Raw genomic sequence first — 12,917 nt, forward strand, 5'->3', positions numbered from 1 at the left:
ATCTAAAATCCATTCCACACAGACACCGTGTTATAAATGTATTATATGACAATATGCACAAAGCAACAATATTATACATTTGTTGTGCTGATATAGCAGCTACATTTGCTAAATACAAATTCTCCTACTGTGTTCAGTCATCTCACAAGTATCATAACAACAGCAACACAGCTCAGTGAAATTATGCATTCACCTAATACGGTCAAAAACAGCTAAAATATTTTAGTCAGTTATACAGTATCAGGAGAGCACATGAGTTTCAGTGGATGACAAGGTGACAAAGTACCAGAGAAAGGGAGCGTCTCTCCAGGCTGCTCTTCCCCAGACTCATCAAGCTGCTCTTTCTAGACTCATTGTTGAAGCTCCGCTTCTCTGAAGAGTAGAATCCCCTGGACCCAGAGAGGGCACCATGCTCCAGGTGACCGTTTGGGGTTAGAGTACAAATCCTTGGATCTTGAGATGATTGAAAAGAGAGTAAAGTGTTTTGGTTTTTTTGTGCTAAAGCTTTGATTAAATCATATAATGATTAGTGAATCTCTCATTCGAAGTTGAGACTAAGTAGAAGTTGACTTTTACTCTTGTCATCCTTTAATTTGAATACATTCCTAAAGTGATATGTCATTAAAGTTACTTCTATTTACAGGTCCTTCTCAAAATATTAGCATATTGTGATAAAGTTCATTATTTTCCATAATGTCATGATGAAAATTTAACATTCATATATTTTAGATTCATTGCACACTAACTGAAATATTTCAGGTCTTTTATTGTCTTAATACGGATGATTTTGGCATACAGCTCATGAAAACCCAAAATTCCTATCTCACAAAATTAGCATATTTCATCCGACCAATAAAAGAAAAGTGTTTTTAATACAAAAAACATCAACCTTCAAATAATCATGTACAGTTATGCACTCAATACTTGATCGGGAATCCTTTTGCAGAAATGACTGCTTCAATGCGGCGTGGCATGGAGGCAATCAGCCTGTGGCACTGCTGAGGTCTTATGGAGGCCCAGGATGCTTCGATAGCGGCCTTTAGCTCATTCAGAGTGTTGAGTCTTGAGTCTCTCAACGTTCTCTTCACAATATCCCACAGATTCTCTATGGGGTTCAGGTCAGGAGAGTTGGCAGGCCAATTGAGCACAGTGATACCATGGTCAGTAAACCATTTACCATTGGTTTTGGCACTGTGAGCAGGTGCCAGGTCATGCTGAAAAATGAAATCTTCATCTCCATAAAGCTTTTCAGCAGATGGAAGCATGAAGTGCTCCAAAATCTCCTGAAAGCTAGCTGCATTGACCCTGCCCTTGATAAAACACAGTGGACCAACACCAGCAGCAGACCATCACTGACTGTGGATGAATTTGCTTTCATCCAAAAAAAGTACTTTGGACCACTGAGCAACAGTCCAGTGCTGCTTCTCTGTAGCCCAGGTCAGGCGCTTCTTCCGCTGTTTCTGGTTCAAAAGTGGCTTGACTTGGGGAATGCGGCACCTGTAGCCCATTTCCTGCACACGCCTGTGCATGGTGGCTCTAGATGTTTCTACTCCAGACTCAGTCCACTGCTTCCGCAGGTCCCCCAAGGTCTGGAATCGGCCCTTCTCCACAATCTTCCTTAGGGTCCGGTCACCTCTTCTCGTTGTGCAGCCTTTTCTGCCACACGTTTTCCTTCCCACAGACTTCCCACTGAAGTGCCTTGATACAGCACTCTGGGAACAGCCTATTCGTTCAGAAATTTCTTTCAGTGTCTTACCCTCTTGCTTGAGGGTGTCAATAGTGGCCTTCAGGACAGCAGTCAGGTCGGCAGTCTTACCCATGATTGGGGTTTGGAGTGATGAACCAGGCTGGGAGTTTTAAAGGCCTCAGGAATCTTTTGCAGGTGTTTAGAGTTAACTCGTTGATTCAGATGATTAGGTTCATAGCTCGTTTAGAGACCCTTTTAATGATATGCTAATTTTGTGAGATAGGAATTTTGGGTTTTCATGAGCTGTATGCCAAAATCATCCGTATTAAGACAATAAAAGACCTGAAATATTTCAGTTAGTGTGCAATGAATCTAAAATATATGAATGTTAGATTTTCATCATGACATTATGGAAAATAATGAACTTTATCACAATATGCTAATATTTTGAGAAGGACCTGTATTTATTTGTTTTAATTGTCATCTCTACATAGTATCCATTTTTCATAAAACAAAACTGAAATAATATATATGATATTTTATTAGCATCAAAATGGAAATTAGACAAGTATTATGATTTGTGTTTATCATTTATTCTTAACAATGCTCTAAACTAATGAGCATTTTTTGTAATTCCCATCTTTTGTTAAGATGAAGAATTTGAAAGCTGAAACATGTCCTAATTATTCTCAAGACAAAAGCAGAAACAGAGTTTCTAGTTACTGAAAGGATCCCACTTCACATAAACAGATCTGTTGAAAAGCGAAGGAGAAAACAATAGCTGTATGTTTTGGTTATGTAAGTGGAAAGTGTGCACTTGTATTGTTTGGTTGTTAAGAAATAAAATAAAGATTTTTTCACTGCAAAGATCACATCTAAAGTGATTCTAACAGTCCCTCGGCTAGAGGCTGTATAGTTGAAATGCTGTGAGCTAGGCAAAGATAGACTTAGTTCATCATGTAAAACTGCTTTTGGCAGACGCATCCATCTTACTTGGACTTTTTTGGTCAAGCATGAATAAACCCTCTGAAGAAAGCACAGACTCTGGGCAACAAACCTGTTCTGTTTTCTCATTTCTACATAATAAAACCACAAACCTATACAGTGTATTCTGTTTAGATTTAAAGTGATAGATCTCCACTAAGTAGGGTTAGGGCTGAAGGAAAGGAAAAAAATCCCAAATTTTTCAAGATATTTTTATAAATTGGAAACTGAAACGTGTGGTGTGCTATTTTATTCTATTCCCTTTACTCTTATTCTCTTAAATACAAATAAAATCCAGTCACATCCTGTTTTCAGCAGTGAAATATTTTTTTCTTAGAATACAATGAAAACCATCTTTAAAGAAATAATGGTACAATTTTTGTTACATGTTGCATTTTCATTTGTAGAGATCACTTTCATTTCAAGTATTTTTGTTTTGTTTTTCTTTCTATATATAAAATTGACCCAAAGAATAAAAAGGGGCAAAAATATTTGCAGCAGAAATGAACAAGCACTTGAGTTTTGAGTAAAGTAAACTCACCAGACAATTTTATGGAGTCGTGTTTCTCACTCTCATCATTGTTGGAAGAAGAGTGGTCATCATCAGAGTATGAACGATTGGCATCACCCTAAATTTGGAGAAAAAAGACACAAGAGGCAAAAAGAGGAAAAAGAATAAACCATTAAGTTCACATTGGACTCTTCATGGACATTGAAACATACTGCATCTTTTCTTTAAAGAGGAAATCTAGTTTCTAATTTCTCTTTTTTTACATTCCGGTTTTTTAAAGCACGAAAAAAACTGATGCAACAATGTTTGCAACACATTGATAGGTTAAGTTTGATCAAGACCTTAAATCCTTTCAAATTTTCCCTGGTTACATAAAAAAGAATTATCACTGCCAGGTATATAACTATATAGGCAATAACCTAAAAGGTTCAAATTATTTCTTGAGATTAAATCAGTAAATGCTTGAAACCCTTTAAGAAACCCTCAAGGGTTTGGTTAAGACTTACAGGATTTTCCCTATAGCCATTACAACAGTAAATTGGCTCAATAGTTCCTTGTGTGTAGTAGCAGTAGCTACAGAGTGGATGAGGGGATGAAGGTGAGTAAGCCTGAGGAGATCAGGCTGAAAGTGAGAACTAACAGAAAATAAAAAAGGAGAGAAACTGCTAGAAAAATTGGTGGCTGTTGTCATGTTTCAATGTGTTTCCTCCAGTTTACACATCAGAGCTTTATACAATGGATATGGTGATGCATTGATCAATGTTTAAAAAGCTATCTATAGTATTGAGCTAAGCTGTTTGAATAAAATCATCTGTGAGCTTGACAGTTAATGTCAGACTGACAGGATCATTTATCAGGGGTTTCCACTGAGAGGGATGGCTTCAGAAGTACTGCCACTGAAGCGCCGTAATAAAGTTTGAACATCTCCTCAATCAACAGTGTATGGACTTCATTCTTTCATTTTAATAAAGATGCTAGCATGATGATTAGCTAACACTGGCTTTTAATACAAATGTTCCAGAAATATCATCCTACTGAAAAGTAAGGCTACGTGATGTGCAGTATACGCAGTCAATACTTGGTAGAAGCTCCTTTTGCATTCTTTTGGTTTAAAAAGTACCAATACTAATATTTTGTATATGCTGAAAACTAAAGCATTGCTAAAATAAATTTGTGAAAGATTGTGAAACATTGCACAGTAGTTCAGGTGACTGTTGCCCTCTGCACTTTCTCCTGGCTCTGAGACCCTCATTTTAAAATGAAATAAAATTTTACTTTTAACTAAAAACAAGATTTTTGACTCCTGACAAAAATACCAGTAATTTTTTAACTCACAAATTTTCCTTCTACCTAATTTTCCATTAATAATAACTGGCAGCCTGTTTACCAACAACCTTTTGTGGCCTATCCTCCTTGTGGTCACATTAGCATACTTCCAAAAATATTCTGTAAGCCATAACATGGCCATAACTGTACAGCTTTGTAAAGGATATCATTTTTTTATTGGTCAAACGTTATATTTTTACTTTCTAAAAAACTGGATTTTGGGTTTTCATGACCTGTAAGCTATAATCATTAAAATTAATTGAAACTACGTACAATTAATGAATCTACATACTATGTGAGTTATACTTTTTAAACTGAATTATTGACATAAATGATACAAGATTTGATGTTCTGATTTATTATGATGCACCTGTACGTGGAAAATACGATTATAAACTTATTGGCTTTAGTGTATTGATTTCCCTTTTTTTAACTGAACTTAAATGATGTTAGATAGATTCAGGGCACAGGACACTTTGGGTAGTCTGTTTGTAGTTTTCTATTTAAGAGCCGTCTACACCACTGCCGCTAAAAGATTAAGACCAAGATATTACAGTGTATGATCTCCAAGCTTGTAGTTTAAAAAACACATGTTGTGGCACTCAAAAATATAACACACTGTCCACGTAGCTTAATTGTATAAGAGAAAACTGAAAAAGCTGAAGGATAAAATGTGCTATGAGTTGTATTCAAGAAGAAGCAGTAGTGTCAAAGTGAAATGTATGTAAGTAGTTTTCGTAAGATGTTATGCAGCCTGTTTAGACAGCTACATTGATTACATTGAGTTGGATCTGTTCTGTCAAATGCTGTTTCATGTAAATCAGTAAAGCACAATAACTGAGCTTAATTTAGCTCCAAAGGTCCCTGCCAAAGGTCATAGTCTAAACCCCTCGACCTCCACAGACAGATGGATGTCAGCTTCCAACTGGGGAGGAGAGCATGCTGAAAATGCAAGGGTGGGGTTGGGGTTGTGAGGGGGTTTAACATAGAAAATTCATGAAAGTTTGTAGTTCTTGTTCTATGCAAAATTGTTTTGACATGTAACATTTTACAAAGAATTATAACTTTATGTACATAGTTATTATATAACATTTTTTTACATGTATTGAAGGATGGTCAAAACACAAAACATACATAAAATACACGGACAAAACACTATAGACTTTAATTTGGTGGGCTTTTTAGGTAACTGCAACCAAAGATAACTAAATGAATTAAAGAAACAGAAAAGTATGAGAAATTTTTTTGTTGTAAATTTCATGCTGCTTGGCTTCTCCCTTTATCTTTTGTCTTCTTTTTTGTTTGTCTTGAATATTTTAAATAGGCAATCATTTAAAAGCATAATCCAGAAAACCTAGCCTAAAAGTCTAGTCAAGCATAAGCAAATAAAGTAAAAGCAACACTGCTTGTTATGAGACCAATCCTGGAGCTTTCAGTTTGTTGAAAGCTTGGACCTAGTGGTTTCTAATTGTTCCTAAATATCCAAACCAATTTCTTTTATCTATATAACAATCAATAAATTTGTTTCTTTTATTACAATTTCACCGTGAAAAAATTAAGCTAATTAATCTGAAACTTTACAGTAATTTTAAAGCTTTACCTCTGCCTGAAAACCTTCAACCAAAATGGCCACAAGCAGATTGAAGAGGACATAGTTTCCAAAGGTCATGAGCGCCACAAAATAAAGAGCAGCAAGTGGTGAGGTGGCTGCCATGCCATTGTACAAAACCGCGTTCCAATCTTCCTGGGTCAAAATCTTAGACAAATCCAAAGAAAAACAAACAGAACGTTAATAATAAACACACACTTTAGTATAGCTTATTCACTGATTACTATCACCAAAATATATCTTAAACAGCAAAAAACATCAATTAAAACTTAACATACTTCAATCAAAATGTACAGATTATTATCAAAAAGCATGTTGGCAATATTGCTCATATACTATATGTTACAGGTTTTGACTTGTTGACTACCTGGAAAACAGTGACAATAGCCCACAGCAGGGAGTCAAAGTTCTTCCTGTCTGGTACTGTATCCCCAGCCTCTGTCTTCAGACTGAATTTACAGCCAAAGATGTGCATCCCAAGGATGCTACAACACAAAAAGACCACACACAATAATAATAATACATTGGACTGATAATAAAGTGATAATCTTCTTTAAGTTAAGTATGAAAAGTTTTTTGGATGATTAAACTGATGTATGGCATTTCCTTATTTACACAAACCTTTTTGTGCATTGACTGATTCCAAACAGCCTCATTAAGTGTGTAAAAATAATTAAGTGGATCTCCTGATATGTAAATTTACTGGGTATCCGCTTATTTATCCACTTATTATTTGACAATGGAAGCATTCATGTTGTAATCAAAGTGACATAGCACCACCATCACGGATGATAGTTTTAATTAATAACTAATGTATTACTGATAAGTAAGAATAAAAGAGTAGAGTGTAATATAACTTAATGCGTTAGATTTAGATTACCTAAATGTTCTTTTTCCACCAACAATCTAACAAACTAAACAATCTTTTATGCATTTCAAGAACTTCTGGATCAGGGCATGAATGTATATTTACAGTATTTACAAAGAAGTAATGTTATTGCAGTTACTGAGCTATTTTGTGCTACTTCTCTCAATCTCTCTTGTAATCACATTGAGTAACATGGCCTCTGCTCATGAATATTTAATGTTGCATTATTATTCAGTTGCTGGATGCTGTGGCATTTCAGACCCTTTTACCAACACGTGGCTCCTAAAAGAATCCACTGTTTTGAGAGCAGCAGCTTTTTAAAGTAATTGTGGCAATATAACTGACAGTTCATGTATAGTTTATTCAAATTTGCTTATATCACCATGGCCTAACGCAACACAGAATATTTAATGAAAACCACTCTAAATCTGAAAATATTGTTATGAGGATATATTTAAACTGAAATTTTGGGATTGGACCAGAACCCCCAAAAGCTGAAGCAAATCTCCTGTTTGTTAGAGAGGGTACAGCATCAACTTACCTAAAGATGAAGATGAAGAGCATAAGTAGCATGCAGAATGTGGCCACGTTGTCCATGGTCTTCATTAGGACCACAAGCTGTCTCCTGAGAGCTGGCATGAACCTTACCAGCTTTAGCACCCTCAACAGTCGGAATGTCCTCAGCACAGACAAACCACCGTCCGACTGCCCAACAATCTCACACACACTGTAGCAAGATGTACAAAAGAGCAAAAAACTCAAGCAGTGTTGGAGAAACATGCAAGTGTATATTATTTTTTCTAAAAAAGAAAATTTGTTTTAATTGGAAAGGGCACCATTTCCTCTCCTAAATGCCTTTCTGAAAATAAATATTCTATTTATCTCATTTCTTCTCCTCAAGTAATCATTATTTGTGTTTCACATGGTGGCTGTGTTACATAGCAGGCTTATTTGTATGTATATTGGGGTATACTTAATATTGACGGAGGGTTATTCTCTCGAAAAGAATGAAAAAGCTTTGAAAGGGTCCACTAAGCACATCAAAATACGCTTTGCCCTGAAGGGTTGTAGACTGAATGGGGGCACTTTTTCTGAATGACTGAGGACATTCAGTTAGAGGAAGATAAAAAAACTGGTCGAGGAACACAGGATTAGAAGACACAGAAATGTTCAATCAACCTGTATATTTCTGTGATGAGTTGCACATTTGATCTTTTTCAGTTTTACATGCTTTGATGTGTATTTGATCTGAGGTTTATAATGGGGATCACAGACAAAGACTTCTAACCAGATGAATTGAAAGATAAAAACCACAAGCAGATCAAAGCTGCAGACATTCACACAACGCTGTAGACACACAACAAAATACAAAATGGGTTTCTGTGCTGCCTGACACCTTGGCATCCCAATCCATACAGGTGGCACGTTTGAACGAGGCAGCTTGTATTTGACACTGCACAAAACTTGAGTAATTAACCATCTATATTAAATAGTCAGGGTAAAAATGCTGATAGAAAAGAAAGAAAGAAAGCATGATGACTTAATTCCAGGAGTCAATATTTGCTCCTGCTTGTAAAAATTGCTACTATTTTAATTAAACTCATAAATCATATATTTACATCAATAAAAATCTATTGTTTGTTGTTGACAAATATATGTGTAGTTTCAACAATATGTGTTTCGACGGTACCTTATAATGACAATGATTCCATCAAAGACATTGTAGGGGTTTCTCAAGTAACTGAAAGAGCCAAAAGCAGTGAGCTTCAGGATCATCTCAAGGGAGAACATGCTAGTGAAAACGATGTTGCAGATTTCCAGCACATTGGTGAGCTCATCCGGCTGACCGCCACATGGAAAAACAAAATAGAAAATTAAAAAAGAAAAAATAACTGAGAGGGATGAGCATTAAAAGGTGAGAGAAAAGAGATGTCAAATAAGTAGAGAAAACATCCAGGAAGGGTTTTACAGCAACATAAAATTGTTGTCAAATATATTAAATGAAGTGTGTCTTGCTTTAGGTATGTTAGACTAAAGCTGCTGTTTTCAATTTTTGTAGTTATCCCAAAGGCATACATAAAGTTTTAAGTTTGTATGTATAGCTTGTTAAAATTTGTAATATATTCTTTATGAAATTTTTTTAAAGATATTTATTTACTTTTTACGTGACCACAGTTTTCTTATGAGCACAATCTGCATCCACTAATATAGATAGATTTGTTTAGGCAAACACTTGAACACGTTGCCAGTATGTTTTATGTTTCAAGCTCTTGAATGTAACCACAGAGATTTGGTCATACCATTTTTTCTCTAATTGTTGAGGGTCTCACATTAATGCACACTGGTGTCTGTAATTTTAGTTGTTTCTGACATGATGTTAGTGTCATGTCTTGCTTTCAGTTTCTGGCTCATCATGAGAAACATATGCATGCATACACAGACAATGGAAAGGTCGTGTTTGGCTCCCACAGGATTTCCACCTTATCTCTAATCCAAAGCACTGTACTGTAAAAGATGAAGATTTTGGCATTTCAGTGGCTCAGAATCAATAACCATTGTGTGTACATCATTTGCATCCTTGAGTGCACATGTGTGTATGAGTCAGTTTAAGTCTTTAGCAGTGTGAAACAAAAAAACTGGGCTACATGTAAATAGTGTGGAAGCATGCAAACCCCTAAAAATGTATTACATTATATGAACATTTTCTTAAGAGCCACATTTTTAGTTACACTTTTTTAATTCCTTGTTGACAGGAATAGTGAATCAGCCAATTACATGGCAGCAATTCACTGCATTTACCAATCAAGATGTAGAACAGATGACTTGATAAATTTGAAACCAAGCATTAGAATGAGAGAAAAAGGAGGTGTAGGTTACAATGAATCTGGCATGATTGTTGGTGACAGATCAGCTGGTCTAAGTTTATCAGAAACAGCTTATCTTCTGCGAATTTTATACAAGACCATCTCTGGGTTTGCAGAGCAGCAGAAGAGCACTTCAGGTGCCACCTAGGTGGTCTATGTAAACGACAGAGGTCAGAGGAAACTGAATGAAAACTGGCTTGAAATTATAGAGAGGCAAAGTAGGTCAAATAACCACTGGTTACACCCAAAGTATGCAGAATGCAATTTCTGAATGCTCAACGCTTGATTTATGGTAGGAGAAGACCACACCAGGTGCCACCGCCATCCAGGGCTGAACGGGGACAAAAAAATGTCCAGTAGGCCCAAAATAATCGGTCAGACATTTTCTCTGCAAATGACATATCATCTTAAGGCACTACAAAATAAGATCAATTGAACTGAACTGAATATGCTATACGTACAGGGAAATCCCCTAACATTGATAAGAAAGTTCACTATTTATTTTAGTTTCAACAAATGGTTCTAAAGTTGTTTATTTTATATCTTGGTGCTCTTAACTACATGGGTTTAAAGTTGGATCAGGTCCATTCCAGAATCTTTGCACTTACCAGGCTATACTACATACAGTATACATACATTTCAGCACATTAATGTTGTGACCTTTTGTCACACAGAGACTGCCTCACTCACTATTATGCCATTGTACTACTAATACTACTACTACTACTACTGTCAGCCTTCACTCATCCTCTCTTCTTTCTCTACTTTATGTTGCTGTTTAACAGCTTTTGATGCAGAAGTCTAAGCTACAAAAATATATATTGTAATTTTTGCAGGTTTGGCAGCATTTGCCTTCAGATTTTTCCTTTTTTTGCACAGATTTTCTGCACCATCCTTTCTCTCTTTGCTTTTCATTCTGTGTCCCCAATCTTCAGGGGTATTTTATAGCTTTGCTAAGCAGCTGAGTATATGGTGCAGCATAAAATCTACCTGTGTTTAACAGCTGGAAGCATAAGAAAAGTCTTAAGATAAAGTGCATTCCTAAAACAACACTTGGTACAAAGTTCGGGCTCTTAAGTGTAACATTTCAGCCATTTTTACAAATTTTTCAAACATTTAGTAGTAATGGCTTCCTCTGTTTATATTGAACCAAGCATATACTTGCAAGAACAACTAGTTTTCAAACTCTACCCTCCTGCTCTTTCTGCTTTGCGAGTGCTATTCGCGCTGTGCACAGACTGTTGTAAAAATGTGGACACCAAGTGCACAACAGCTTGATGCGTCAGGCCATTCCCCACATAAATAGCCTGCTGGAGTGCATTTCTAGCACGGGTCTCCGTTTGCAAGGAAATAAAAGATGAGAATTGACAATTACTGAGCATTGCTATCTGAAGTCTTTAATGGAAGCAATGTTCTCTTTCATCAAAAATTCCCAAACAGATGTTGGGTTCATTGAAGTGCATTCACTCTGGAGCAATTCTTAGGTTCAAAATTACTTAAAATGTCTCTTTGACATTGCAGTTCTATTTAGAGGTGCCCTTCAGGATGAATGAGCAAGAGGAAGGACACACTCTAGACAAGTCACCAATCCATCACATTTCCAAAAGAGACATAAAAAACATAAAACCATTCACTTACACCCAATCACAATGCATCACCTCAAGTGAATGTAACTTGCATGTTTTAAACTGAGGGAGAAACTAGAGTTCTTGGAGAAATCCATTCATCTACAAAGATAACATGCAGGCTCTACCTCCTAAGGCCCTGGTGCAGCAAGGATTTAAACCCAACAACTTGTTGCTATTAGGCAACAGCTGTAAGCAATTCCATCGGGTTATCAGGTAAAAGAAGAAATACAACCAGAAAATAGTTTAATTGTATGGTATACTCTCTAAATTATGCAACCTATCTTGCCCAAACACCGAGCAACAGAGGCCTCAGTCAAAACATCTTATGCACTTGTAAGAAATACCTGTTTTACAGGAAAGGTAAGCACAATATCACAGTCATTAGACAGAAGAAGTATTTGATACTGGCGTTTAACCAGTACTAAAGACACATTTCTTAGCAGACAGAAATCCCCCCCCCCCCCCCATTAAAACAGCAAAGTCTCTCTGTCACTTCCCTTCTGTCTTTCTATTTTTAGCAGCAGCTAGGATGAGAGACGACCCACCACTGCGGTGGTGGCATGCATGAGTAGGCGATGGTATAGCGAGAGTAAAAAATATTGATAGAAATACAAAGAGTTCACAAAGCTGAGTGACAGTAAAACACAGAAAAGAGAGGAATAAGGGAGATGATGTGTCATTGCATTACTTGTATTGCTGTTTTTCATAAAAAACAGAAATTCTGCTTATTAATCTTGGTGCAGTCATGTCCTTTTGGTTTTGCGAACATACTGTGCATCCAGGAAGTATACACAGCACCCAGTTTTTCCACATTTTATGTTACAGCCTTATTCCAAATGTATTAAGTTAATTTCCTTCTTAAAATTCTTAAAACATTACCCCATACTGACAAAGTGAAAAAAGCAGAAACGTTTTTGCCAAACTTGGGCCTGATGATAAAAGCTTAGCACACCTATTTTCTCAAAATTTTCTTTCCCTAAACTGACATATTGGACTGGATTTTCTTGACCCACAAGCAGAACCACACTCGGCGACCACACAAAGTTTAAAAGATTTATTTACACAGAGGGTAAAATCACTGGGGAGTGGAAGCAGGGATATGGTCCTCTGTGAAGGATAGATGAAGTTAGTGGAGTTCTCAGAGAAGGTTGGTCCGAAATATTTTATTGGGGAAGAGTGGTAGCTTACAGTGCGGGAACGTGGGAAACAGCTCTGAAGCGGGGTAGCAATCTGGATGGTGAGCCTTGTTGGAGGGGCTTGGCTGGGAGTGTCCGGCTTTGTGAGTCCGTAGGTGCATCCGCGAGTGGGCAGGCAGGAGCGGCCAGGTGCTGCGGAGGACGCCTGGTGCATAGTTTGTCTAATACAATCACAGTCAGCAGACAGTCGGCAGGAGAAATCTAGAATACAGTCAGCTTCTTGACCACTAGCATGGGCCATCAG

The 12,917-nt window shown here is 36.8% G+C and overlaps 1 protein-coding gene across 1 annotated transcript in view; it reads right to left on the bottom strand.

Annotated features, from left to right (window-relative positions):
• Positions 1-12,917, bottom strand: part of LOC124867723 (voltage-dependent T-type calcium channel subunit alpha-1I-like) — a 170,718-nt gene that overhangs the window by 113,894 nt on the left and 43,907 nt on the right. The window contains exons 6-11 of the mRNA XM_047364302.1: positions 8,676-8,827; positions 7,527-7,712; positions 6,485-6,602; positions 6,109-6,264; positions 3,213-3,300; positions 287-453 (exon numbers count right to left, since the gene is read on the bottom strand). Coding sequence (XP_047220258.1) covers positions 287-453; positions 3,213-3,300; positions 6,109-6,264; positions 6,485-6,602; positions 7,527-7,712; positions 8,676-8,827 — 867 coding nt within the window. The remainder of the gene's footprint in view (positions 1-286; positions 454-3,212; positions 3,301-6,108; positions 6,265-6,484; positions 6,603-7,526; positions 7,713-8,675; positions 8,828-12,917) is intronic.

Source organism: Girardinichthys multiradiatus, chromosome 5 (genome assembly GCF_021462225.1).
Source record: "Girardinichthys multiradiatus isolate DD_20200921_A chromosome 5, DD_fGirMul_XY1, whole genome shotgun sequence".
Classification (NCBI taxonomy): domain Eukaryota; kingdom Metazoa; phylum Chordata; class Actinopteri; order Cyprinodontiformes; family Goodeidae; genus Girardinichthys; species Girardinichthys multiradiatus.